General features: G+C 32.3%; 1 protein-coding gene across 1 annotated transcript; it reads right to left on the reverse strand.

Annotated features, from left to right (window-relative positions):
* Positions 1-12509: 12509 nt before the first annotated feature.
* LOC147066764 (uncharacterized) lies at positions 12510-25872 on the reverse strand. Its single transcript, XM_085954969.1, has 13 exons — positions 25791-25872; positions 25331-25429; positions 24075-24192; positions 22606-23982; positions 21889-21930; positions 21388-21488; positions 17655-17865; positions 16845-16995; positions 16457-16669; positions 15637-15799; positions 13578-13749; positions 13167-13278; positions 12510-13046 (listed from the first exon to the last, which is right to left on the reverse strand). The coding sequence occupies exons 1-13, from the start codon at positions 25804-25806 to the stop codon at positions 12924-12926; spliced, it is 2898 nt and encodes a 965-aa protein (XP_085811095.1). The 5' UTR covers positions 25807-25872; the 3' UTR covers positions 12510-12923.
* Between the last annotated feature and the right edge of the window lie 239 nt (positions 25873-26111).

The following is a 26111-nucleotide window of genomic DNA, read 5'->3' on the forward strand; positions in this document are numbered from 1 at the left end:
TTAGTTGACTCTCAATTTACCAATTAATCCTAAACTCAAAGAAAATATTCAAAACTGCCCATGAAATGAGTCACCGACATAAATATAACACTAATAATGGCGTATCACTTAGCACTTCTCAGTAGAGCTACCACAAACACAAAATTTAATTCAAATGCATAAAAAGTACAGCATATTTAATCATTCGAAGAGCGAAAATGATGATTTTAATCAATGTGTTTATATATCCCTTTTTGTCATGATGCCCACTTAACACGGCCTCAATAAATCGAGGGTCAACTGTAGTACTAGCTCTGATGTATTCAAAAATTACTCAAACTTCCAAACTACAGTCTGTGGATGCTTTGACAAAAAAATAATTTGAGAAACAAAGTGAGAAGCTCAAAAGTCATCGAGGGAAATTAATTACAAATAAAAATCCTTAAGAAAGTTTAGTAAACCAAAAAACATTTATTTTTAAATTTCGGTACATATTTAACTAATTTCTTTGTGAAAAAAATACTTTTAACTATCTTTACTACGTAAAACTAATTATTATAGAATAATGTACGATTGTTTTTCAATCTGGCCTAAATATAGTAAAACCTCGTTAATACAAACACAGCTAATTCGAAATTTGCTGTAAATCTAAATATTTGCCAGAATTCATAAAAACAATTAATAATAGAGATTTCCACTAATTCGAAGAATGAATTATTATAGTCACCACATATTAGTCTGAAAGAAATTATTGTATCGGAAACAGAAACAATGTTACAAATTTTTACTGTAACACTTTCAATAGACTCAAAAGGTTCGGAGACCCTGCTATGAGATATATAAAGTAACACTGAAGAATATATTAGTATCATTTTCAAAATGGAGTGATGAGAATATTTTTATTTATTTTATATTTCTTTAAAAACTTTCTATTTGTAATTTTTAGATTACAGGTTTATCATTTTGTTGAACGTCAATTACACATATTGCCTAAAGTATAAATCACAAAGGATTTAATTGTCATCAATGTATATTTAAGTGCACATTTTTTCAATTAAAATCATCGAATTATTTTTTCTTTTTGATATTAATGCGCTCATTGTGTAAATTGTTCTATTGTTGATTTTTTATTAAACATAAAAATAATACAAATGTTTTTACCCCTTTCGGTTCCTGATAATATTAATCTCTTGGAATATAAAGTAAATTGCCGGCTATATTTTTATTGCATGTATTTATTTTGTTATGTATGCTATTGTATTAATTTTGAATTGCTTGGGAATCTCTCAAATGTTAACTTCTCATTATATATATCATAAAATAAGTAACAATATCCAATAAGAACATATCTTTGCTTTAATGAAAATGTTATTTAATGGTCAAATTTCGCTTACCGTAGGTATTTGATTAATGTATTTCTTTTTCCTAAGGCAGTCAAAAAAAAAATGTACCGCTTCACAAATTAGTTTGGTAATTTTTTTGCCATCACAAATTCCGTGTTGAAGATGTAAGCCTGATTTTTAAAGTAATATATTATATCAAAAGGTTATTAATCAAAATAATCCTATTTTTTTGGTACAATAATAATACGAGTCAATCTTTGTAGAAATACACAAAATATCTTATTTTCAATGGAATAATAATTGAAATAAAGATGAATAGTATGATAAGTTTTCGCTTACATAAATAAATCTGTAGGTGATCGGAAAAGTCAATTATATTACTTATAACTAAACATAAACTAACAAGAAAACTATCTAAGAACCTTTATCTCTAAACAAACTAAACTAGCCGTGTTCTGTGTTTAGAGAGTCGTTGATAGGACATTGTATTTAGCTAGTTTCTCAAAAATTGAGTTAACCCTGTTTAGTGAAGTAAAGTGTACTGGAAGTATTTTTGTCTACGGCATACCCCCCCTTCTTCTCTACGAAGATACAATTTTATTATAACTGTTTAGTGTAATATTTGAACCGAAGGTGTGAGCAGCTACCATTGTCGATTTCAAATTATTAGTAAATCCGCTTACAAAGTATCATTTTCAAATATGTGTTAAAATCATTACACTAACTAATACTTTGAATTGTAAATAACTTAGGAAAAGACTAAGGTTTACTTCTCCTAAAATATTCTCATAAACATCTCATTTGTTTCGATCAGTACAAATAAAGATTTAACTAATGAGGCTAATTTGTACTTGAAGTGTGCACATGAAATATAAATTTATTATTATTAATTTAACAAACTAAATATGTAGGCAACTACTTAAAACTACCTGAATTGATTAAAAATGTACGGATAATTGAACATAACTTGCTGTGGAACAGTGACAGAGCCTCTCATGTCACGGATTGCCGGCTCGAATTCCAGTTTTGATAAATTGACATGTTTTTAATCCAGAACCCATTCATTGGGTTGGGTGAATGAATTTGTTAAAAAATCCCTTTAACATAAGCTGACTGTGGTAACTCATTTAGCTCAGAGGAGATAATGGTAATTTCGCTTTTTTATTTCAATAGGTTTAATCTCATAGTTTAGTTGAACAAATTCTCAGCATTACATACGGTTCCAATCAAACATTGGACAATATGTTTTCACTTGAAATAGTTTTACTGATCTGATCTGAAATTTATTTAATTTCATGTAAATAAAATATTTTAAATGTCCACTATGTTTCTTTACTATGACATTCAAAAGAAGAAAGTTGTATCATTATACTTTTACATAATATGTATCTATATTTTTGTTTTCTTTTCTTTCATATTAACACATATTTGAAATGAAACATTATTAGATAACACTCTGTAGAGGTCAGAATTTAAAAACAGTGTTATTTGAAGTATATAGAAACTATAAATGTTGTAATAATGATAAGTACGTTGCAGTCTTTGTATGAAATTTATGATTTTCTACAGTTCTCCTCCAAAATATTACTATTTTTAGATCCTCTTATAAGATGTTGTTTACAGGATTCTTGACTATGTCTTGTGAACATTATTAATTGTAAACGTGTTGAATGGAGTGCTGGTAGTTGTTAAAATGGATGGATGCTCTCAAGAATGACCAAGAAACGTAAATATAACAAAAACACAGTAACGAGCCTTCAATAATATTTCTGGATTCATGTTTTCTAGTCAATTTGTACTCTACATAGTCCTGTACGAATAATGAATTCAACTATTTTGTATGCATTTCAATGTATAGTTTAACAGTTTACCAATATGTAATTATACTGAAAATAGTTTGCAAAGTCGACACCAAATAATCTGTTTTGAGTTTGATTCATCACCGGTTAATCGCCGCAATTGCTGAGTGTCAAATCGTACTATAAAAACATATAATAATTTGCTACGATTGCCTCATCTGTAACATATTATCTTATATTATATTAATACCCATTCGAAGAATAAAATCATGAGCCAAGAATTATTATAGGCTATCATAATAAATTAGATAAATCACCCTTGATATTATATTAAAATAAAATTGAAATATTTATGTATTAAACGGCACTAATGAAGTAACAATTGTACTGATACATGCAAGAAGTTTTTTTTTTCATTATTATTATAAGAAAACAGTTTGGTTCATAAAGGTTTTCATAATTCATACACGGGACGATCAGGTTTTCCAATACCTTCATACTGGATCAAATGAAAATGAAGGCATTCACATGTATGTTGGTAAAAGAATGTTTGTTGAGGTGACGTGTAGAAATGCATACATAGATTTATGATTCGATATTCAACCTGTAATTTATCTTTTTAGATATGTACTAAATTTTCATTATTCCTCTGAGATGCCCCGACAGTATTTCGCTTGCCGATCTTGCATTTAAATAATTTCACATCCGACAAAAATAAAAAATTGGATTGTTTAATTATTATGTTTCCTGCATTGAAAGCTACAATGACACTTTACTTACATGTCGTGTATGTTAATATGGTAATAATAGGAACCGCTTTCAATGTGTGCGTGTGAGCATGTGACATAGGTACCTACGTTAGAATATTAGATGATTATTGAAATGACAAATCGGGAATTAATATTTCAAATTCACTGAACATTACTTTCAAAACGATTTATATATTATGATAACATTTACAGAATACCTACTGACGCACGTAACTGTTGTCGTTTTAAAAATGAAGCTTATCACAGAAGCTCGTTTTTATGAAACAATACAATAAAGGACAACATACCGTGCAGTTGTTTAAACAAAGGGTACTTAAAGTACATCTCTTTGAGTATTTCTTGTAGGCAGGTAAACAGCTACGTATTAATATTGTCAAAAACAAAATTAGATATCGCCGTTAATAAGTGTATTCATGTTTATCGAATTCCTGATAAGTGGAATGTGCAAAAAATCAGAATGCGAGTTTACTGTTAGATACAATAATTAATATGTGTAAATTGATTCTGTTTTAGTTAGTTAAGCAGTAAGCTGAAAGGAAAATTCAATTAAATAGCATTGTAACTCTATGTGTATTTTCAAGATTGTCTTCTAGCAGTCTGTTTAGTACTATTAGAAAACATTATTGAGTGTTTATGATCACACTAAAACATATTATCAAACATTATAATCCAATTATTAATAAAATACATGGAAACACTATACAAACTGAAAACTTTCATTTAAACACCTCACCACAATCCACGATCAATCCTTACATTAACTTTATCCACTATCATCCACTGCAGGCAGTACCCACAACAGAGAATAGCCAATACATAGAAGTGATTCAGAATACTGTGCAGTCTTCAGATATTTACTTCAAACTAAATCTCTCGTTTCAATGAATTTGTCGATCCTCTGAATGACAGAATGATCTGTTATCTACAATTCTATAGTTACAGGGTAAAATTTCTTATGTCGCGTTTTAAGAAAATGAAGATTTTAATGCCAATGTGTGTAAAGAATTATGCTCTTTTTTGTGTATTGTAAATTGCATGAATAATGTAAAAGAAATAATTACCAGACAAAAAGAACTTTTTATATACGTTTTTAAATTTTCTGTTGAATCATATTAACTTGACTTGACTAGCTTAAACGATCAAAAAAATTTGTACTTGATAGAAATACTGAATAATGAAATGTCATTTCATATTGATTTCCATAGTAACGCATGTATATGTTATTTAAAAATTTAGTTGCTAGGACCCCTTAGCAACTGATAATGGTATCGAAATAACTTTTCATGCAAAACAGAATTAACTAAAAATGAATTCAATTCTACTTAAAGATGACTAAAAGTATTTTAAAAATGCATTGGCATCGTGTCCTGATATATTCTAAAAGTTTCAAATGTCTAGCTAGTCGGGAAGTTAGTTTAAAATCGATTGCAAGATTTGTACTGGATAAATAAGAATACGACCTAAGAAAAACGTTGTAATAATAATAATAAAAATAGATACACCAGTGAACTTCTAAGAAAGAATATTTTGAAAACTGTGATTTATTTCAAAACCTATTATCTCATCTGCAACCAAGCTGAGATAATCAAGCACTTTTACCCTGAAACGACAGAATTATTAGTAGATAGTATTTTTGACATTATCAGAATGATACACCGATTAAATCACGGTTTAACTGATATTAAGACTGATCTGATTATAACACACTCTTATGCAGAAATCAATATACAGATTTATAATAAGGCAATCTATGTATGATAATGAAGATTATTTGAAGTATTTAAAGTGTCAATAATATTAACTCTTATAATGATTTTTTAAAATGATTTCCCATCATATTAAATCTATCAAATTGAATGAATAATGAAATTATTGACCAAAATAAAATTGTTAATAATAAATATGAATCTGACATATAATAAAATGCACACATGTAATGATGACCGAAAGAAAATGATAGCATCGCTCAGTTGTCACAGAGAAGAGAAAGTGCAACGCAGTCAAGTTGTGCAGTTAACGATATCAAAGCCATAATGTCAAAACAATGTATTCTCGGAGCTCATAATTTTTATTTGCTTTGTCTTTGACTGCTCCTGTTACTTACAATTTATATCAGTGAAGAAACTGATAAAAATATTTGCAGGTATTAGAACAATAATTGTCATGTAAATAAATATTTTAAGTTGGGAGAAAACATGATAAACTCATTCTCACAAAATTAATCATTTAAATCGACCATCCCTTATACAGTAGTACCTCGATTATCCGGATTTTGGTATGGTCATCGGAAAATGTCATGGATAATGATGTAGTTTTCAAGCAGTGGTATGAAAAATGTTATTATTTTTTTCGATTACCCGGAATACCTAATACCCAAATTAGTTCGGATAATCAAGATTCAACTCCACTTGCATTTTTTTTTTATATTGCATTACTTTTGACTACATTATATCAACGCAAACTTTGGCACGTAAGTATTTATAGTTTAATCAACACATACCACACAGCGTAATCGCATTACATAGTACTTAAATACCATATTCACTACCTATATACAGTTTATTCAGTTATATAATATATGTTTAATTCTTGAAGCAAATTGACATATCAAATTATATATGACATTTTAATCAAAATATTATAAGCATATAATACATCTATCTCTACTAAAAAAAACAGTCAATACTAGATTAATTGCCTACATAATAATCTAAGTATCGTTTCCAAGCGAATAGAAAAATATTTATATAATTTTGAAAACATTGTTGGACCTTACAATTAAACAATAAATTATACTAAAATGTATATTATTATAAAAGCGACATGCAGCGTACAATGGATATCTCAATTCATAAAATAAATAATATTGTCTATTTATTGTAAATAATCTAATTAATGTATATTTCGGTTTTCGATTAAATTAATATACTCTTGATTATCAGTATATTGTCATCGAGCACTTAAAACTTCGAACGTTCCGACCGCAAAATGTACTTTAGAAAAATCTTCAATTTTCAATATATGTACCACCAAAATTGTAATATATTTCATTTTAATAATATCATCACATCGGAATTATTACAAACACTCAATGATGATGTGTCCTTGCTACCTATTAATTAGATACATCAATTTATTCAGAGACAAAAATGATAATTTTTGCGTAAATTTATCATTTCGGAGGTTTTAACCGCTCGATGACAATATATAATAAATTTTGTGATGTACTTATTATACGAAAACCACTGAACCTATTTCAGTGTTTGATGGCTTGAATGAAATACCTGGGTCCCAAGATGAGTGCAAAGATAAAATTTATTACAAAAACTAAAGGCTAAACGAGTGAGCGAGGCCAAGATAGTAAGTACCCTTAGATGGGGCCATTGTCCCAAAAAGCCACTAGTTGCCACTATCGCATGTCAACAAAAGTTTGTACCTATGGCATAACATACAGTAGCAACTAAAATAGTAAAATTGTCCACTTAAATGTTGAGTCAATCATGAGGAAAAAAAATATGATTTGGATGATCAATTATCTTAATAATTTGTCAATTACTTCTACCGTTTTCGTATATCTTGTGTACATAGTCCTATTAATTATTAAGGGGTATGTGATTGATATAATTTTGTAGTGACGTGTGATGTTCCATCGCCATTTTGTTGACTAATGGAAACACTAATATCAAGGCGGAACTTGAAAATGACATGATATTTCTCTTAATTGTTGGAGCATCTCTTGAATAATATGCTAACTCATCAGAAAATATGGATATTGCAATTCCTACCAAATGGCACGTTCCAAGTCTCTGATAAATTCCAATTAAAAGTTGCATGACATTTGACAAATCAACATTAGATTGAAATAAAATTCAATCTAGGATGCGCTGTTTCACAAAAAACGTATTTGAAAAAGTTCAAAAACTGCAGATATTGTACCGAAATAATATGGCTATATGCTAAATTGTACAAAAAATAAGTTTTAAATAATACTGTTTTATAATACACAACTATATTGTGTGACCATTGTGCATACATATATCATTGTTGCACTGTCAAAATCAGCTATGTGCTTAATTTCACATAACAGGTTTTTTGCACCAAAAATTTTAAGGAAAAAAAAAGGTATTCTGGAATTGCTTTAAAAATATTTCGATGTTGTAGGCGACAGGCATTGTACATCGCATTGTTTTTAGCCTCTCCTGCAAAGTTTTGAAAAATACACAGCCGATTTTGAAGGCGCAACGACGATATGCATCATATGGAATGGAAAGATAGGATGTCATAATAACGTAAATATCTTTTCTACAAAGTTTACAGATTGTTCAGTCGTAAACACAAAGATCTTAATTTTTAACTTATTAACAGCACTTACCCCTTACTCGATCAGTTTTAAGCTCTAAATGAGTATATAAAATACGTGACAGAAAGCATTTTTTTTTGTTGCTCTGATAATAAATAATTTAGCCAAAATTTGAGAATGGAGATGTATATAATATACACATGTCATATGCATAGAGTTGGCTTTTGGGAATTTCCCGACAGGAATTCTCAAGATTTTCCATTCCGAATCTCGAGAATTGAAATTTTTAACATTTCGGAAAATCTCAGATCTCGAGAATCTTTTTTCAGGATTTCTTTATTATCAAATATTAATTGAAAAAACGATTTTATATGTGAAAAAAGTAGACAGAAAACACAAAATGTTCAGACTGATCGGGGTATTTAACACAATTAACCCAACGTCGACTCAAAATGAGCGCAATTTTTGTGTCTCAAAAGCGTACGCGATTGACAGTCTCTGTTTTTTGAAATTCCATTTTTATAAGTAATGTTTAGAATTATTTTTGTTTTTTTACTTCTATTTTGTTTGTCTTCTTACATGATTAAAAAAAATCATATTTTTTGGAATTTGTCTGTTTTTACACTGATTTTAGGATTTTTACAGGTTTTTTTAATTTCCCCGATATCTCGAGACTTTTTTTCATGAAATCCTGAATCTCGAGATTGAGATATTCTCGGGATATACCCAACTCTACATACGCACATACCTGTGTACATATATACCGTTTTCCTCACAGGCACAGCTCTGTGATTGCCATGACATCTCAATCGAGAGGTAAATTTTTGAAATGTTCATTTTTCAATTTGACAATTACCCGATGAACACAAATTTTATATTACTCGTTTGGTGCAAATTAAAATGATCTCAGTATTAGACCGATTCCAAAATATTCACAACTAATTTCTTCATAAGTGAAACTGCATAGGTTCTAAGTAATTAAATGAGTACGCTTTTATTCCAATTTCACGTGTTTTTCACGGTAAATTTAAATTCACTTCTATATTTTGGACAATAAATTATAGCTCTGGTAAAATGGCCGCTTACATTTTTATAGGTAGATACATAGGAAATGTCAAAGAAAGTTTGCTCTAATGCTATTTGTAATTTTCAAATGGAAGAAAATTTTCATTTACTGATCAATCAAAATAGCAATGCTTCCACTTTTGGAACCTATACCTTTACCATTATATCTTGGCTATGGACGTCATAACGGTTATATGGGGAACTACAGAACCCTCGCACTTTCAGGTATAAATCTACGCCCCCAACCCTCGCTACTATAGTGAAGGTTGGGGGCTATAATAGTCCTTAACACTGCTTATACCACTATAAAATCGTAGCCAAGATATAATGGTTCCAGTATAAATTTACTATACATTATTTGCAAGGATTATCATCTGAAAATGACATGGGACGCCTTCGCTATGTTGATCGATCTGTACCACCTTATTCTAGATTCCGTTATTATTTATTCAGATATCTCAAAGGCGCAGATATAAATTGATTCCTTAATTCACGAGGACAATGGCAAAACTACAAAATACTTGCACCGTCCTTCGGATTTCGTAAGAGTGGTATCATCGTCTGGGCGGGCTGAAGAAAATAAGAATTTGGTTTTGAAGCATTATTTTCACTGTCGGTACCTAGTCATTTTATGTGGACATTCGCTTCTAGGAAATGTTTTATGTTATATGTGTAATATAATAACTACTTGTGATCTGTCTGCATTGTAAATTTTAATTAATCTAAGTGTTTTGAGCAATTTTTGTAGATATTTTAACTAGGACAGCAACAAATTATAAATAATAAAAAAAGATATTTAATGTGCTATGTAATTACGGATATGTATACATATTAATTATTAGTTATTAATTGAAGAGTATGCCAAATGAGTTGAAAAAAAATAAAGACACAGTGCTATACGATTGTTTTACTGTATACCTACCTTCCTGTTTCAACAATTTTATAAATTGTAATCTAAATATAGTACTTCCTTGACTTACGTGATTAACCCATCGTGCCTTATCGGCGCCGGTGTTACAGGATGCAGGACATGATAAAAATCAAAAAAAATTAATCATATTTTGATTTTTTTAAAAGTTGAAATTACTTAACAATATATGTAGCTATCATTTTATGATGTTAGTTATATACAGTCCAATATATTTTTGAAGAAATATTTGATTTATAAAATCTATTTTTATTTAAATTTTGTCAAAATAATCATCAGTTCCCTAGATATGAGGTGTTGGAGATAGTAATAAACATAAAATGGCCCTCCATCTTCTAAATATCTTGAAGAGTATTATATTTGGCTCCAGTTTTAGTATATCTTCCTTTTATTATTTACTTCTATCATGGACTTTTTATCAATGTCATTTTGTATAAAAAAAGGCTAAAGAAACCCAAAAAACTATATTTGACATGTTTTTTTCATTCCACTTATACACAAAGTTTACTTAAAATGTAAATATTTAATAGAAAAATTCAAAACCTATAAATATTTAAAAGATTTATTTGAATTGAATGAATAATACATGAGTTATATCAATTTTAGTAATCAGTATGCCTTTTTAAGTGATCCTAAAAAATTAATTCTGTCTGCAATGGGTTAATTCGTTCCCAATATTTTCGTGTAAGTCGAAAAATCGCGTAAGTTGAATAAAACTTAAAATAATGCAATTTTTTAAATAATATGTGTTGGTTTCAAAGGATAGGTGAAAATAAAATGGACCTGCATTTATACACATTTAAGAAAACATTATTGATTAATGAAGTGGTCTGATTTTGCAATCCGCAACAGCATTTCCACTTAGTATAAGGATTAGCCTATCTTTAGACACCTTAAAACCTGACATAGGTTTTTCTAATTGGGCATATATGACTGCGGCTATAAATGATACAGTAAAACCTCATTAATACAAATTCCATGGGACTGAAAATGGAAAAAAAATCGAATTGCAAATTATGAAATGTATGGGGGAAAAATATAAATTTTTTTTTTTTGATTTTCATTAATTTCGTTTTTGATCATAAATGTGCCTACCAAATTGGGTCATAAAATATCAGGATTATTTGTTTTAAAAAAAGTCTGTCATAATTTTCAATGACAGGGGCCTTATGTTATAACTTGTGACATGAAGTCACCCAACGAAATGATGTAACTTCAATACACGCATCGAGGCGAGCCGCCCAAGCACACGGCTCACCATAGATATTATTACGCTGAAACACCTATTTGTGTATGGGGACAATGAATAACGCCAGTATTTGAGTAGCGTTAATTTCTCGAATGCTATTATCACTCCGGTAGTACGTCACAATGATGTCATGTCGACCGGGCAACTTCAACTCGCAAGTTACAACATAACGCCCCTGACTCATGAAATAGTGTACATTATTACGATGTAATTTGAAGAAAATTTCGAATTACAGCGAATTTCGAATTATCAGTGTTCTTACTAACGAGGTTTTACTGTATGCAGAGATCAAAAATGTTCAGAAGTTACTGAATTTTCACGCGACAATTGTGCAATGTCTGCGCCTGCACAATAGAATGTCAAATAGTGCCAAACAATGACAACATCGTGTCTCGCTTACTTTTGAAGAATGAGATTGGTGATGCAGTCAGCACTTTTACGTGTAAACAGTTATTATTGCGATGGTTTAAAATACACACTATTGGTGCAAGTATATCCAAGCACGTATACAGGCGATATTATGGTTTATTTAGCTTTTTCAATAATTGAAAACTTTTCTTTATCTTCATTTCTTTGTATGCATACAGTAAAACCTCATTAGTAAGAACACTGATAATTCGAAATTTTCCCGAAAAAAAAGTCCCTTGAACATTATTTTCATATGAAACCATACCTTCAATTCGAAATGATTTCAGAGTCCCTGGCATATACAAATATTCAATAAATCGTAATAAAGTACACTATTTCATGAGCCAGTCTTTGAAAATTATGACGGACTTTTTTTAAAACATCAAAAATTACTTATGCAATGATGGTAAAAAAAATAATCCTGACATTTTATGACCCAATTCGGTAGGCACATCTATGATCAGAAACGAAATTAATGAAAATCAAAAAAAAATTTGTAATTCGAATTTTTTTTCGATTTTCGGTCCCATGGAATTCGTATTAGCGAGGTTTTACTGTAATTATTTATAAGCTCTTTGTTCGGGTGATCATTTTTAGCAAATCGTGAAAACATGCTTTCCAGATAGCTCCTAACTAACCTATAACGTAGGTAATGAATAAAACTCATTTGTCTTGAATTGTTTATTAAATTGATTCCTACTTTATAAAATACTTAAAAATATTAATTACATTTCATTATTAGACTAACTGCACCAGATGTTTGTTCATTACACAAAAGTTTCAAATTAGCATGAAAGGTTTATTAAAATTAAATACACACCTATTTCACAAATGGGCTGGTGCAGATTTTTGCAAAGACGTAATTAAGATAAGTAAAACACATAAATTTTATTTACACGTTAAAATTTATATTCCTATTGCATAAATCGAGATATGAATTGAAATGTACACCGAATAAGACAAAATATTTTCAGCAGGGTTCGAAAAATGCTTCAAAACAATTCAAGGAATATTAAACTTATTTTAAGTGCTTATGAGTACAACATAATAATACGTAATGTAAAAGATATAATAGAAATAATTTATAACGCCATCTTCCTTCCCTCAATGGATATTTCAACGGCTCTGCGGGATGATTTGAGTCTCTTCTGGTCAATAAACCTCTTCATATGTTTTTCATATCTCGTCATCTTTTTCTTTGTCACCTGCAAGTCGAAAATCACAATTTAGTTATCTTATCCTCGTAATAGGAGAAAGTGTTGAAAGGCGAGGAATGGTAATGTTTTAAAGAAATTTTGTTTGTCACCCTAACACTGAACACTCACCCTGGACATCTCAATTTCGCAGGTGGACTTAGGTCGGACGACGTAGTCTTTGCTGGAAGGCATCGGCACCCTGGCTCTCGCTACCCAACCCTTGTCGCCGGGCCGCAAGGCTCTGCAAGTTACAATAATATTTTAATATAACCCTGATCACATGTCTACATAAATATGGTTGGATCATATTTTGGAAGCCGTGGAATTGACAGTTGCATACAATTTAGAGGAAATATTCAAAAAATATAACAATATTTACATACTAAATAATTTATAATATTAATTTTTCATGTAGGTATGATGAATTAAAATAGAGAGTTTGAAAAAATCATATGGTAGATAACATTATTTACAAAATGTACGTGTTATGCACTGGGTGAAAGTAACAGACTACAGAGTGTAGAATACAGATTATCTTACTTTTCGTCAGACCCTCCACCGCCGATGAGGTCCTTGCTTGCTTTCTTGTTCCTGCTTCCGCTTCCGGTGGGAGCGTCATCATCTTCATCAGAATCTTGACCGCGCACTCGTTTTCTCGCAATTCCCGACATCTGGGCCAAATCTCTCTCCTGTCTCTCCTCACGAGTCAAAGCTGAACAAAATTAAGATTATGATTATGTTATATTGGAATTAAAATCGACTGAATAATAAACAGCGATAAGTTATCTGTAGCATTAAAAAAGATACAGTAAAACCTCGTTAATATGAATTCCACGGGACCGAAAATCGAAAAAAAATTTGAATTACGAATTATGAAATGTATGGGGAAAAACATAATTTTTTTTTTTTGATTTTCATTAATATCATTTACGATCAGCGCTATTAATATCATTTACGATCAGCGCTGTGCCTACCAAATTTCGGGTTCTGTGTGTGTTAATGGGTCATAAAACGTCAAGATTATTTTTATTACGTTCTTAAAATAAGTAATTTATGATGTTTTAAGAAAAGCCACAATTTTCAATGACTGGCTCATGAAATAGTGTACTTTATTACGATTTATTGAATATTTTTATATGCCAGGACACTGAAGGTATCGTCACGACTGCTACAATTTCAAACATAAATTTTTCTGACAAGTCATGGGAGACCCTCTGATCTGACCGTTTGTTGAATAAAACTAGTTGCATATTCGAAATTAACCATAATGCACATAATATGCATAGATGGGAAAGGTATGAGTCGAAGCAACGACTGAACTAGTAAATTTCACATAAAATCATCTCCTCTCTCCTGAAACAGTGACTTTAGACATCCCTCTTTTCCATTAGTACTCAGAATTATTTACCCATTTTCCTTTCAAAATGATATTGTAATTGTTGCCCTCGACTGATCACATTTTTATGACTCTGGACAGTTTACACAATACTAATTAGCCCTTATGCGGAAAGTATCATGAAAACATTGTTCAGAGATATTGGCTCTTAAATATGTCAGTCGGTTGTTATAGAGATACCCATTATCAAAAATATTTAATTCTGATGAATAAAGTAGTTTGAGTAATTGAGAACACGGTTTATTAATCAAAAAAACTTTATAGCATAAACCATTGTTTATAAAAAATATACAAAAAAATTTTTAATAAAACAACCGTATAACTGATTTTGACGGTAACATCCTTTATCCTAAGTTTTTAATCAGTCACTTGAAGTGATGTCTTCATCAGTAGTCCATTTTCAACATTTATTGGGATAAATTTCAATATTTTTTTTAACCTATCAGCACTCTGTTGGCTTCACATAAGGCAAACAAGACTAAATGTCTTCCATTTTCTTTGCATCTCTTTGAATTTTATTTCCCTTTTCCCAAAACTAAATTAAAACTTAAAATTAAACTAATTAAATTAATTTGTTCAACGGCTGAAAATATTGTATTGCACACCTTTTGACAGCACTTATAGCTTGATAATCTCTCCTTTAAAAGTTTTATAACTTTGATCACTATTCCTTTTTGACGTAATAATTAGTTTCATTAGACACGCCTTTATTAGAACAAATAGATCGAGATTTTATACTCTGAAGAGTAAAAAAAATTTATCGCAATAACAAATGGAAATGACGCGACCGTCCCGCAAGTACGAATTGTGTATAAGTCGCGTATGACATAGATATTATGGTGTACGGATAAACAGCGTACTTCGCGTGGTCAGTTTGGACTGTCTACTGCCACCTATTGTTAGAATATATAATATTTAAGTAATATTTGGTGAGTGCATGCATAGGTGTATGCCGCGTAATTTGAACTGATTTAGTGAAAAACAGCATTATCATGATAACGCTCGTTTTCCTTATATGGGCTCAATTGTACGCTGTAGACCAAAATAGATTTCCCCGTTTCGATTTTGACTGTGGACAGAATAACAACACTGGTAATGGCATTATACGAATTCAAATATTATGTTCGGCAGTATTCATCACACATTTAGATTAATGTAACAAAGAGGAAATATAATTTCTGGTTTTCCTTTAGTGGACAGTACCTTTATAGTCAGCACTCAAGTTGAATATTGGCCTCGCCCACTCGGAGATCAATCTTCCGGCCCTCTCCCTGTTCTGTTTCGTCTCCTTTGGATGTTTGTAAAGGTACATGACTGCTTTACCGATACCTGATTGTTTCAGGTAAGACTTATCTATTGTTGGAAACTGAAAATATCAAAGAAATATTAATATCCAATATGTACACCAATTATTTACTGTGTCATAAAAATGATGTGGCTTAAAGTTTTAATTTTGAAGATGACTTAGAATATGGCTGAATTTATTCATGAGATGAAATACGATCATGCTAATCATTCTATTTTCCATTTGATGCACATTCAATCAAACTAACAAAACACGTATATAATTATGTTACAAAATATATACATATATCACGAATAGCGGAAAAGACCATACATATTTATATATTTAATGTTTACCTCGACTCTTCTCAGAATTTTCTAAACATAATAAAAACAATAAAATGAATTTATTTATTCTTCCACCTGTTTCATAATGAAATCAGTGTGAGAACCTAGTGACTGACACCTTTAAATACTATGTAATTTTTGGATTGTTTAAGTGGTAGATGCATTACGCTGAAATATATATTATTCTAAATCTGAATACCGGACAATTTATGATGGTCTACCTATAAGTCTTCATCTATTTTGTTAAATACTCAAATGGATTTAAATATCTTTGAGTATTAAAACAATATATGAAGAGGACAAGACCAATCTTTTTACAATATACTATGAAATGAGATGCAGGCGTTCATTAAAGTGCTAAATGGCTTCAAATAAAAATGGACATCATTACATCTTGCAGCAACTTGAGAATACTCTCTCTGATGAGCAGGCACGGCAGAGCTCTGTTGGGCATGGGGGCCAACCAATCGCAGAGGACGTTGAGTACATTATGCTCCAGAAAGGCCAACTGTAGGTCCTTCTTGATCAGCTGTGACATGGCCTTCTTCAGCATAGATATCTTCTTCACAGCCGGTTGGTTTTGTTTTATCAATTCTCTATCGTCCTGTAAACATTCATCCGACATAGTCATCGTTTTCACTTATAATAAACAGATTTGATCGATTAAAAAAAAGCTTAATAATCCAAGTAACGGAGGATGGTGATATGACAAAAAGAAAAGAAAAATGTTTATACAATCATGTAAGTAAAGAGTTACATCAAATTGAATTAAAACAAACCTCCGCCGCTGTCTTCATGTTTTGTAAAAGTTGAGCGATGAGATCGTCATTGTCATTGATGATATCTATGTCTCTCCTCTTCTTTCTGCGACTCTTTTCTTCTCTTTTCCTAGCCAACATGATCTCGAAGTCAGACATGCCTGCTTCACGGCTAGAAAAATGTACAGATGGAATGGATAAAAATTTTGTAAAAATTAGCTCTACAATCCAATGTGGACCTTGGCAGCCACAAGAAGAGTTTTCGTAACAGAATTTTATTTTACAAGAAATTGATGTTAGTCATTTGCTCAAACTGTCGGGTCCAAACACATTGAAAAATAACAACATATAATTTTTACAGGACCTATGATATTATATGCCAACAAATTACTGCTCCACCATCGTGGGTGTCTCATGCTCAGCGTAACTAAACATTTTTTTTATATAATGACTCGCATCTCCGCGAACCGTGCTTTTTTGCTTTTTATTTGGCATTTTGCATTTTTTTAATGAGTAAGAGAAGAATCTTATCCTTTGAGGCCGAAATTACCATGTAACCAGTTACGGTGACCAAAGCTATATACTTTACATTGTTATTTTGCCAGTTCGGCTCATGTTTGCACAGTATCACAGTTAGTATATAATATACATTATTAGATAAATCATATATTTTATGGTCAGTACATTGTTTTGAAGTGTCATTATACATGTTACAAATGTCCAGTTGTCCGTGATGAGTTTATAAGAAGAAGTTACTAATGGGTCCTTCCAATACAAATATTATTTGAAAATTCTAATTGATATTTTTTTAATAAAAACGATTCAATATACCTATTGAGATCTCTATCTGGCTCCAAACCGTCGTCAGAGTCTCCATCATCCACGACTTTGTTTTCATTTTCAGGTGCCACTTCTCCGTCAACTTTCTCAGCGGCCGCTCCCTCCACCTCCGCCTTTGCCCCTTCTGTTTCCTCCTTCTCATTCTCATTCTCATTGTCAGAGTCTATCAGACCAGTCGCTATCTTCTTTTTTGGCGCTTCACCTGTATCATTTTCAACAATTGCTATATTATATATTTGATGCTACATCACCGATTAAAATTAACATTGTGGCGAAAGTAGCGTTATTGCGTGTTTCAGGGTTGTGGCCCATGGATACACATTTTCGCTAACTGTAATGTTACATGACAAATAAAAGAGAGAACTGATGCAGTGACTCGTCCAAATGTTTTGACTAAAAATCCTCTGCATTTCTTCTCTGGTCAAAGTCCCACCGGCTTGTCATGAATGGATAGATATGAAATAGATAAGTTGATATAGATAAGAAGTTTGTTCAAAAAGTATCGGATCTTTAACAGAGAAAAATAAAATTACACGTGGTGATCTGAAACCCAGACATTGGAAACATTTCTGGAACGTCTCTATCGGAATGGAGAACAGTTCAGCTACCGTGTTCCGCATGGTATCTCCTCGTGACTATTTCAGATCTCTTTCAGCGGTATTTACAGCTTAAAGAACAGCCAGAAATCATAAAAAGCCATGTCGGGAGAAGAGCCCTGACAAACCATATAAGTGCTATATTCGGCCAAGAAAGTCTGGATCATATGTGATCAGTTGGTGCGTTGTCGACCTGCATGACCAAAATCAACGACCTCGTTATTTCAGCTTGTTGAGGGTCTACCGCGGGTAGGGTTGCAGTCTTCTTTAAACCAGCTGTACGAAGTCTTAACACTATACGGTCCGCGAATTTTCGCGACGTACCTACACCAATATCCGGTATTTTTAAATGAAAATCAACAAATTTCGATCGCGAAGTTAAAAATGATATAACTTTTGAACCTATTGATATATTTCAATAAAATTTTCAGAAAATACTTAAAATATATCAATGCATCAAATTGTGTCATTTATTCAACACTTGTCAACCTCTGGCCCGCGTTCCATAAAGGTAAAGTATATAATTTGTAAATTTTCGTAAATTGTTTATTATATGTTATTAGATTAGTTCAATTTGTTAAATATAATGTAAAGGAAACAGCCTATTGATATATAAAGCAATCACAATATATTAGTTTTTAATTAAAAAATGTAATAAAATATTCAAATACAAAATGTTTTACAAGGCTATAGAATACGTATCAATTCATTTTTAGCGCTAGCTACTCATATCTCTGATTATCAAATATAATAAAATAACAAAGACTTCACACAAACTGTGAAGTGTTTAAAATAAATGCACATTCATTCCCGAAAGAACACTAATGACTGATTTATTGGTTTTATGAGTTTTATGGCTGAGGCAGTGCAGTGGCGTGCATATTTTCGAGTAAATTCAATTAAATAAAATGCACGCATATACATTCCCACAGCTTATTACAATTTGGTATTTTTGTAAGAATCGAGACAATCCAATAACAGTGCAGAGGCGTGCGTAAAAAAATCATATAACAAAATCTATGAGCAATAAATTGTAAAACAAAAATCTACTTATATTCCACAAAAATATTTGAATGAACACTCAATCTTATGGATAATACCTTTAGATAACTGGCTAGGCACGAAATAATTATTGGCACATAATAATATAGTGTACGAGTAGATTTAAAACAAATCAAATACTAAAGCTGTAATTATTTGAAATAGTTTATAAAACTATGAATGTAAAATGAACTAACAACTAATACACTTTTTTAAATGATAAGAAAAGCAATTACCAATATGTAGATGTAGAGGTACTTTACACTCTTTGGACATGTAAATAGTTTCTTTTCGAAGTTTATGTGAGGAACACACTTCACACTTTCTTCTTAAACGTTTATTAGTTGCGGAAATATTTGATTGTGACTGAAAATTGCGGAGATATTTGATGTAATTTTATACTGCCTATACTTTGTAATGAAGTAGGTGAACTGGTTTTATGGGTTGAATCTGTCTCAGAAGATATAGAAGGTGCATGCGTTTCCGCAACATCAATTGATTCAGATGTCTGTATATCCTCGATCCAAACTTTATGTTCAACAAAAAATCGTGAAATTTCATTTTTCATTATTAGTGAATTGTAAATATCGCAATATTTGAAAAACCGCTTACGTGGCATAGTTTTAGAAAATATGGGAGTCTCTATAAGTGGATTTGTCGACCAATAAGACGGAGTCGCTTTTCTGACAATTCCCATTATTATCACCAACCCGAACCACTTTTTTAACTCCGACATGGTTATGTCCACTCATTTTTTAGATTTAGCTTCAGGACTTAAATTATCAGTGTCAAATGTTACTCCTGATAATCCTTCAAATAGCTTGTTCTCTCTCGGCGGAGATCCTCAGAATCACTCGCGAAATATGTTGTACGTGGGCGTGTTCTCAAAGGAGCAAATGAATCTGTTTCAATATCACTAAAATCTCCGATATCTTCACAGTCACTGGGAATATCTGACATACAATCCGCATAGTTTTCCTCTAAAAACGATTGGTCCTCCATTTTAAAAAGTGTTTTTGGAGATAAAACTAATAAAAAATATATATTCTAGCTAAAATATACTTAGATTAATTATTTTTTCAATGAAATTAGTGCAACAAATATAAATAATAATAGCTATTATTTATGCAGTTACACAAGCAATAATCTCCCGAAAAAAGCGAACGAAAATAACAACGCGATACAAGTTCACATTTATAACTGTTCTCATTTTCAAGATAAAATTTCTATCATGGATGATGAAGCATGGTGGACGTTTCATGGGTAGTAAACCATTAAAGACAAAATATCAAATAGCACGCAATTTCATAGATAAAAATCGCGTTAATTTAAAAAAAAAAGAATGCAGGTTCATAAATGGTTGACTACCACTGAAAAGGGTCGACAATAAAATTTCGAAGTTGAAGTGACGACACTGGAATATAACATTGAGTGTTTATTACCTTTTTTGTTTATGTCTCGTGATTCACCCGCCTAGAAACGGGCTTGTAACTAATTAAAAAAATGGTATACGTACAAAAAAATACTGAATGGTATTACGTCCGCCATCTCTGTAAAAACCGCGAAATATTTTTTTTCCATCGTGCTTTTACTTCTTGCACATGTCATTCAACCATCTGTCGATAGATCTTGCAACCAAATATTAAATTTCATATTTAATTTTCACAGTAAAGATATGCGTAAGTGAAAACGCCACGTTGGCGTCCCCGGATCGTAACGTTCGGCTCGATAAGGACGCCAATGTGGCGTTCCCGGACCGTTAAGTGTTAATATGTATGAATAGCCTGCTGAATCTTCTGAATAGTTTCCGATTGGGTTTTACCAAACTTGATGCAATACCGCTGCTCAAATCGTTTCATGTCTCCCTCATTCCTAGGCAGCCAACGTGCGACTGTCTTATGGAAAAAAAATCACATATGCACATTAAGGTAGCCTCCACATCCCACGGAGGAGACTTGAGGCATCGGAATAACAAAAGTCAGATACATTTTGAACAGCCCTCATAGATAGACATAACAAGATAATTTTATTGCTCTGTAAAATTATTCTACTTAAGATATATGGAGACGACTGTGATTTTTTTTTACCTTCAGCTTCTGAGTCCGAGAGAACTTCTCTAACCCTTTTCTTCTTTCTTCCAATGGATCCCGACTTACTCCTGCTGGATCGACGTGAGCCGCTGCGCGATCTGAAACCGGAGCAATTTTATTTAGTATGCACCTGGATAATCAATGTGCCTGTTAAAATGTTAACAATTAAAGAATAGATAAATTTAATATGTAACAGTTCGCTAATTGAAATTTTCACAGAAGTCATTGGTCATATGAAATGCGATAATTAAAATTAATAATAATGTAAAATGTAGATATGAAAGATAGTATTTCATTTACAACACGTAATATGATATTAAAAGTTATTCTTATAATAAATAATACAATAATACCAGCACAGATATTAAATTTCAGACAGGCTTTGTGAGTTACAAGATTTTTTTTTGTTTGTGTATTATTATACATAAATAAATAAAACAATATAGATATTTAGAGAAATGATAGTTGATAATAATTAATATTATATTATAATCCCACCTCGACTTGCTTCTGCTTCTGGATTTTGAGCGAGAGCCCGACCTGAAGGAAAAAAAATCAAGTGAAAACAAGTTTTCAAAACAACAAAACATTAGAAAATAGGAAGATGTTGAGCTAACAACAACTATTGCTATATGCATACAAAGAATACATATATTTAAGTGTAAACTCGTCCTAACTCTATGCTTAATAAAATTACAACCTATATTTGCCTCAGCATGAAAGTAACAATAAGAAACTATGTTTAGATTGCATTTGGTCCACCAAAATAGGTTGACACGCCATGTTTTCATAAATTTTTACATTCATAAATCTGTGTTGGCGATGTATTACGGATCATTACACAATAAATGGACAGCCATATGACTTTATCACAATAATGCAAGTGAAAACAACATATGAAATGATTTAAGTATATTGATTTGTCAAATTCGTGTCCAATGTTCAAACCTCAAAAGAAAATATTGTCATTTGGATAAAAAAAAAAACAAATAAATCTCAATATGCAGATGGAATTTTCCGTTTTGTTATTTACCTTGCTGGCCGGACATCCTAAGCACGCTACTGTAATACAGAAAAGCGGCACAGTGAATGGGGGTCAAAATGCGTATAGGGATCCATCCAGAATTGGGTGCAATTGTGCAAAAAAACTGTATTTTAGTGTAAATATATCTCTAGATTCTAGAGTCTATACAAGTAAACAAAAAAACAATGTACCTGCTACGAGCTGAACCGCTTTTGGAACGACTCTTTGACCTTGAGCCAGACCTTGACCGGGATCTAGATCCACTTCTTGATCGCCTCGAACCGGATCTCGACCTTCTTGAACCGGAACGAGATCGCGACTTTCGGGAGCAACTTCTTGATTTCCTTGAACCACTTCTAGATTTTCTGGAACCGCTTCTGGACTTTCTAGAACCGCTTCTGGATTTTCTCGAACCGCTTCTAGATTTTCTGGAACGACTTCTAAATTTTCTGGAACCGCTTCTGGATTTCCTGGAACCGCTTCTGGATTTCCTGGAGCCGCTTCTAGATTTTTTGGAACGACTTCTAGATTTTCTGGAACCACTTCTGGATTTCCTAGACCCACTTCTAGATTTTTTGGAACCGCTTCTGGATTTTCTCGAACCACTTCTAGATTTCCTGGACCCATTTATAGATTTCCTTGAACCGCTTCTTGATTTTCTTGCCACTTTTTTTGATTTCACAGATCGGCTGGGTGATTTTACAGGGCTGGCGATTGATAATCTGGAACCGCTTCGTGACTTTCTAGAGGCAGCCTTGGAAACTCTAGAACCGCTACGTGATTTTTTCGATCCACTTCTTGATTTTCTAACACTATTAGATTTCCTCGACCCACTCCTAGACCTTATTACGGGGGAAGTGTTTTTTTCAGTATCTTCATCTCTTTCGATGGACCTCGATTTGGAACGTAAAGTTCTCGTACGATTCTTAGGAGATCTTTCAGGAGGTGTTTTGCCATTTTTATTTTCTATTTTTTCCGTGTCAACATCTTCACTATTTGCGGACACTCGTGCTGCAGCGTCGGCCGAAATAGTTTTTGGGGAGCGACTTTTTGATTTAGACTTTGCCGAATGAGATCTTGACTTGGCGGAGCCAGACTTGGACCTGGATTTCAGTGAAGCAGATTTATGCGATCGGACCGATGATTTTCTCGATCCGCTTCTAGACTTACTTGGTCTGACACTACGCGATTTAGATCGAGAAGTAACCGTTCTTTGGGTATCGGCGACCGGGGACTTGGAGGGAGATTTTTGGGAACCAGAATGATTGCTATTTTTGGACCCGTTAGAAGCTTGGCTACCAGATTTTCTGGAATCCGAACGAGATCTCCTGGAGCCGGAATTCGATTTTCTGGATCCGGAACGGGAACGCCTCGATCCGGAACGTGACTTTCTAGATCCTGATCGAGATTTTCTGGATCCCGATGAATGCCTAGAACCTGATGCCGATTTTCTAGAACCGGACCTGGAGTGTCTAGACGCAGTACCAGATCTCACAGATGCTGGAGAACCAGTTCTGGATTTGTTAGTATGACTGAGGGAACGTTCAGAACCGGATCTTGATCTCGATCTGAAAAATAAATGTGAAACGAAAATGGTTAATACACAAGTTGAATGAACATTGAATGTCAATATAATATGAAATAATTTTTGTCTGTTTACTTGGATTTAACGGAAGTGGGCGAAGCAGATCTCGACACAGATATAGATCTAGCAGGAGATGCCGGTCCATTTGAGCCACTCTTATTGGAGCGATTGGAGTTAACAGGCGACACTGACCCTAGAGAAAAATAATTTTAATGAACTAATTCTAATAGGTACCTACGTTATGTTATAAATATATTACTATCACTTTACGTGATCTCATGTGCTATATCCATCAGAACATTCAATAATAAAAGCTGCCAACCTACAAAAACATAGTGTCAATTATGGCCCCAACACATTACTATCACGTAATGTGCTGTCATGCTGAGATAGCTTTAATAGATTTAATGGTAATATGTTCAGGCATTGCCGACTCAAGTAGAAAGCCGACACATTCACAACGACTGGTCCTACTTTTTCCGCCCCTCCCGTTGTTGTCTATGGATGACCTGTCATTGTTCTATAGAGTGCTCATACTGACGCGTCTGTCGTGTTCACACAGGAAATGGTTTGATTTGAATAGATAAGTTACATGATAAATAATACACTAGCATTAACACACCTTCTACAAAAATGGAATGCATAGATCAACGCTACATATTTTTTGGAAATCGATATTACCACCGGTTTTGGTGTGAAGGGCTAGTCTGACTTGCTGATGAATAACAGGAATGTATAATTTATTAATATGTTTGATTTGAGAATATTTTATAATTCAATTTGAAACGAGAAAGGGCGAATCAATATGTCAAGCAATCTGGTTTTGAAAGCTGAACAGTGGACCACTCCTTGCTTGTGCAAAAATATATGCTCAGGCTTTATTAATTTAAAGATGGTGCTGGTTCAGGCCATTTCCTGTCACCTGTAGCTCCTTTCCAAACCACTAAAATAAAAAATACATGAGTGACTCAGATTGAGTAAACTTGCATAAAAAAAATTTTTTACAGCGCATTAGGTTGGTGATGTGGCGTGGCATGTGTGAGTTGACCTTGGTGTGGTTCTGAAAGAGTTTTGCAGATTTTGCTGGCACTATTCGTTTTCAGCTCAAAATGTGCTATGGGATGAAAGCATCTGTCTAATAAGATTGTAAATACCAAGTAAAATGACATGGCACACTTTGCCCGTGGTGCGAGCTTACCATGGGCTCATGTCGCTCACGTGAAGTGATGGTAATATATGTCAAACATTACTCTATTCATATAATTGTATTATGACAGGTAAATATGTTGGAATGTTTGAAGGTGCAACAGATAATATTGGATATCACAAACCATTTCTGGACGCTGCATTTGAACTTCGTGATCTGGACCTGGACTCTGAAGATCTGGAGCCCGTTGAACCTGATTTATTCAACATTTCGCTACCAGAATCTTAAAAAAAAAAAAAAACAATCACATTATAACAATATTATCTATCAATGCTGACGCCGAATTTTAAACGCCATAAAAACCAAACATAAAATATTATGCCTTCAATGACTTAGTGCACTAATTCAACACAAACGCTTATAAGCTGAAGTTCTGCCACATACTATTAGCAAATTAAAAATATAATAATGTTGATTCTGTTGTTAAAGATTTAACGTTTTGTCAACGAAATAGGTTAGGTTGCATAGCCGACATCAATCGATTAGTCTGTCAAGTTTATCGGGCGACATTAAAAAGATGAATGAATAAAGAAAAGGGTGACAACAAAATATTCGATATATTAACACAAAAGAATTATATTAACCTGCATCTTCGTCCATATCCTAAATTTCAAAGCCAGGAGAAAAAGAAATTTACCAAAAGACAAGAATGAAGCTACAAAACACAGAAATAACTGGTATTGCCATTATGGTTGAAAGTGAAAGTGTTCAACTTAATAAAATTAACAATCCGCTGTGCATTTTTTTGTTATGTATACTTAATTATTATTGGGGATATATGTTATAAACATTCCACTTCTTACAAAAGCACTTAATTTAAATCTACAGAATTTTCCATTTGTTACGTGGTTATTTGCGGCATGGAAAAATTCTCATTAGTAAATAATAATCACAATACACTAAAA

Source organism: Rhyacophila brunnea, unplaced genomic scaffold, assembly GCF_057557595.1.
Source record: "Rhyacophila brunnea isolate RB1 unplaced genomic scaffold, BYU_Rbru_1.0 scaffold_4, whole genome shotgun sequence".
Taxonomy (NCBI): domain Eukaryota; kingdom Metazoa; phylum Arthropoda; class Insecta; order Trichoptera; family Rhyacophilidae; genus Rhyacophila; species Rhyacophila brunnea.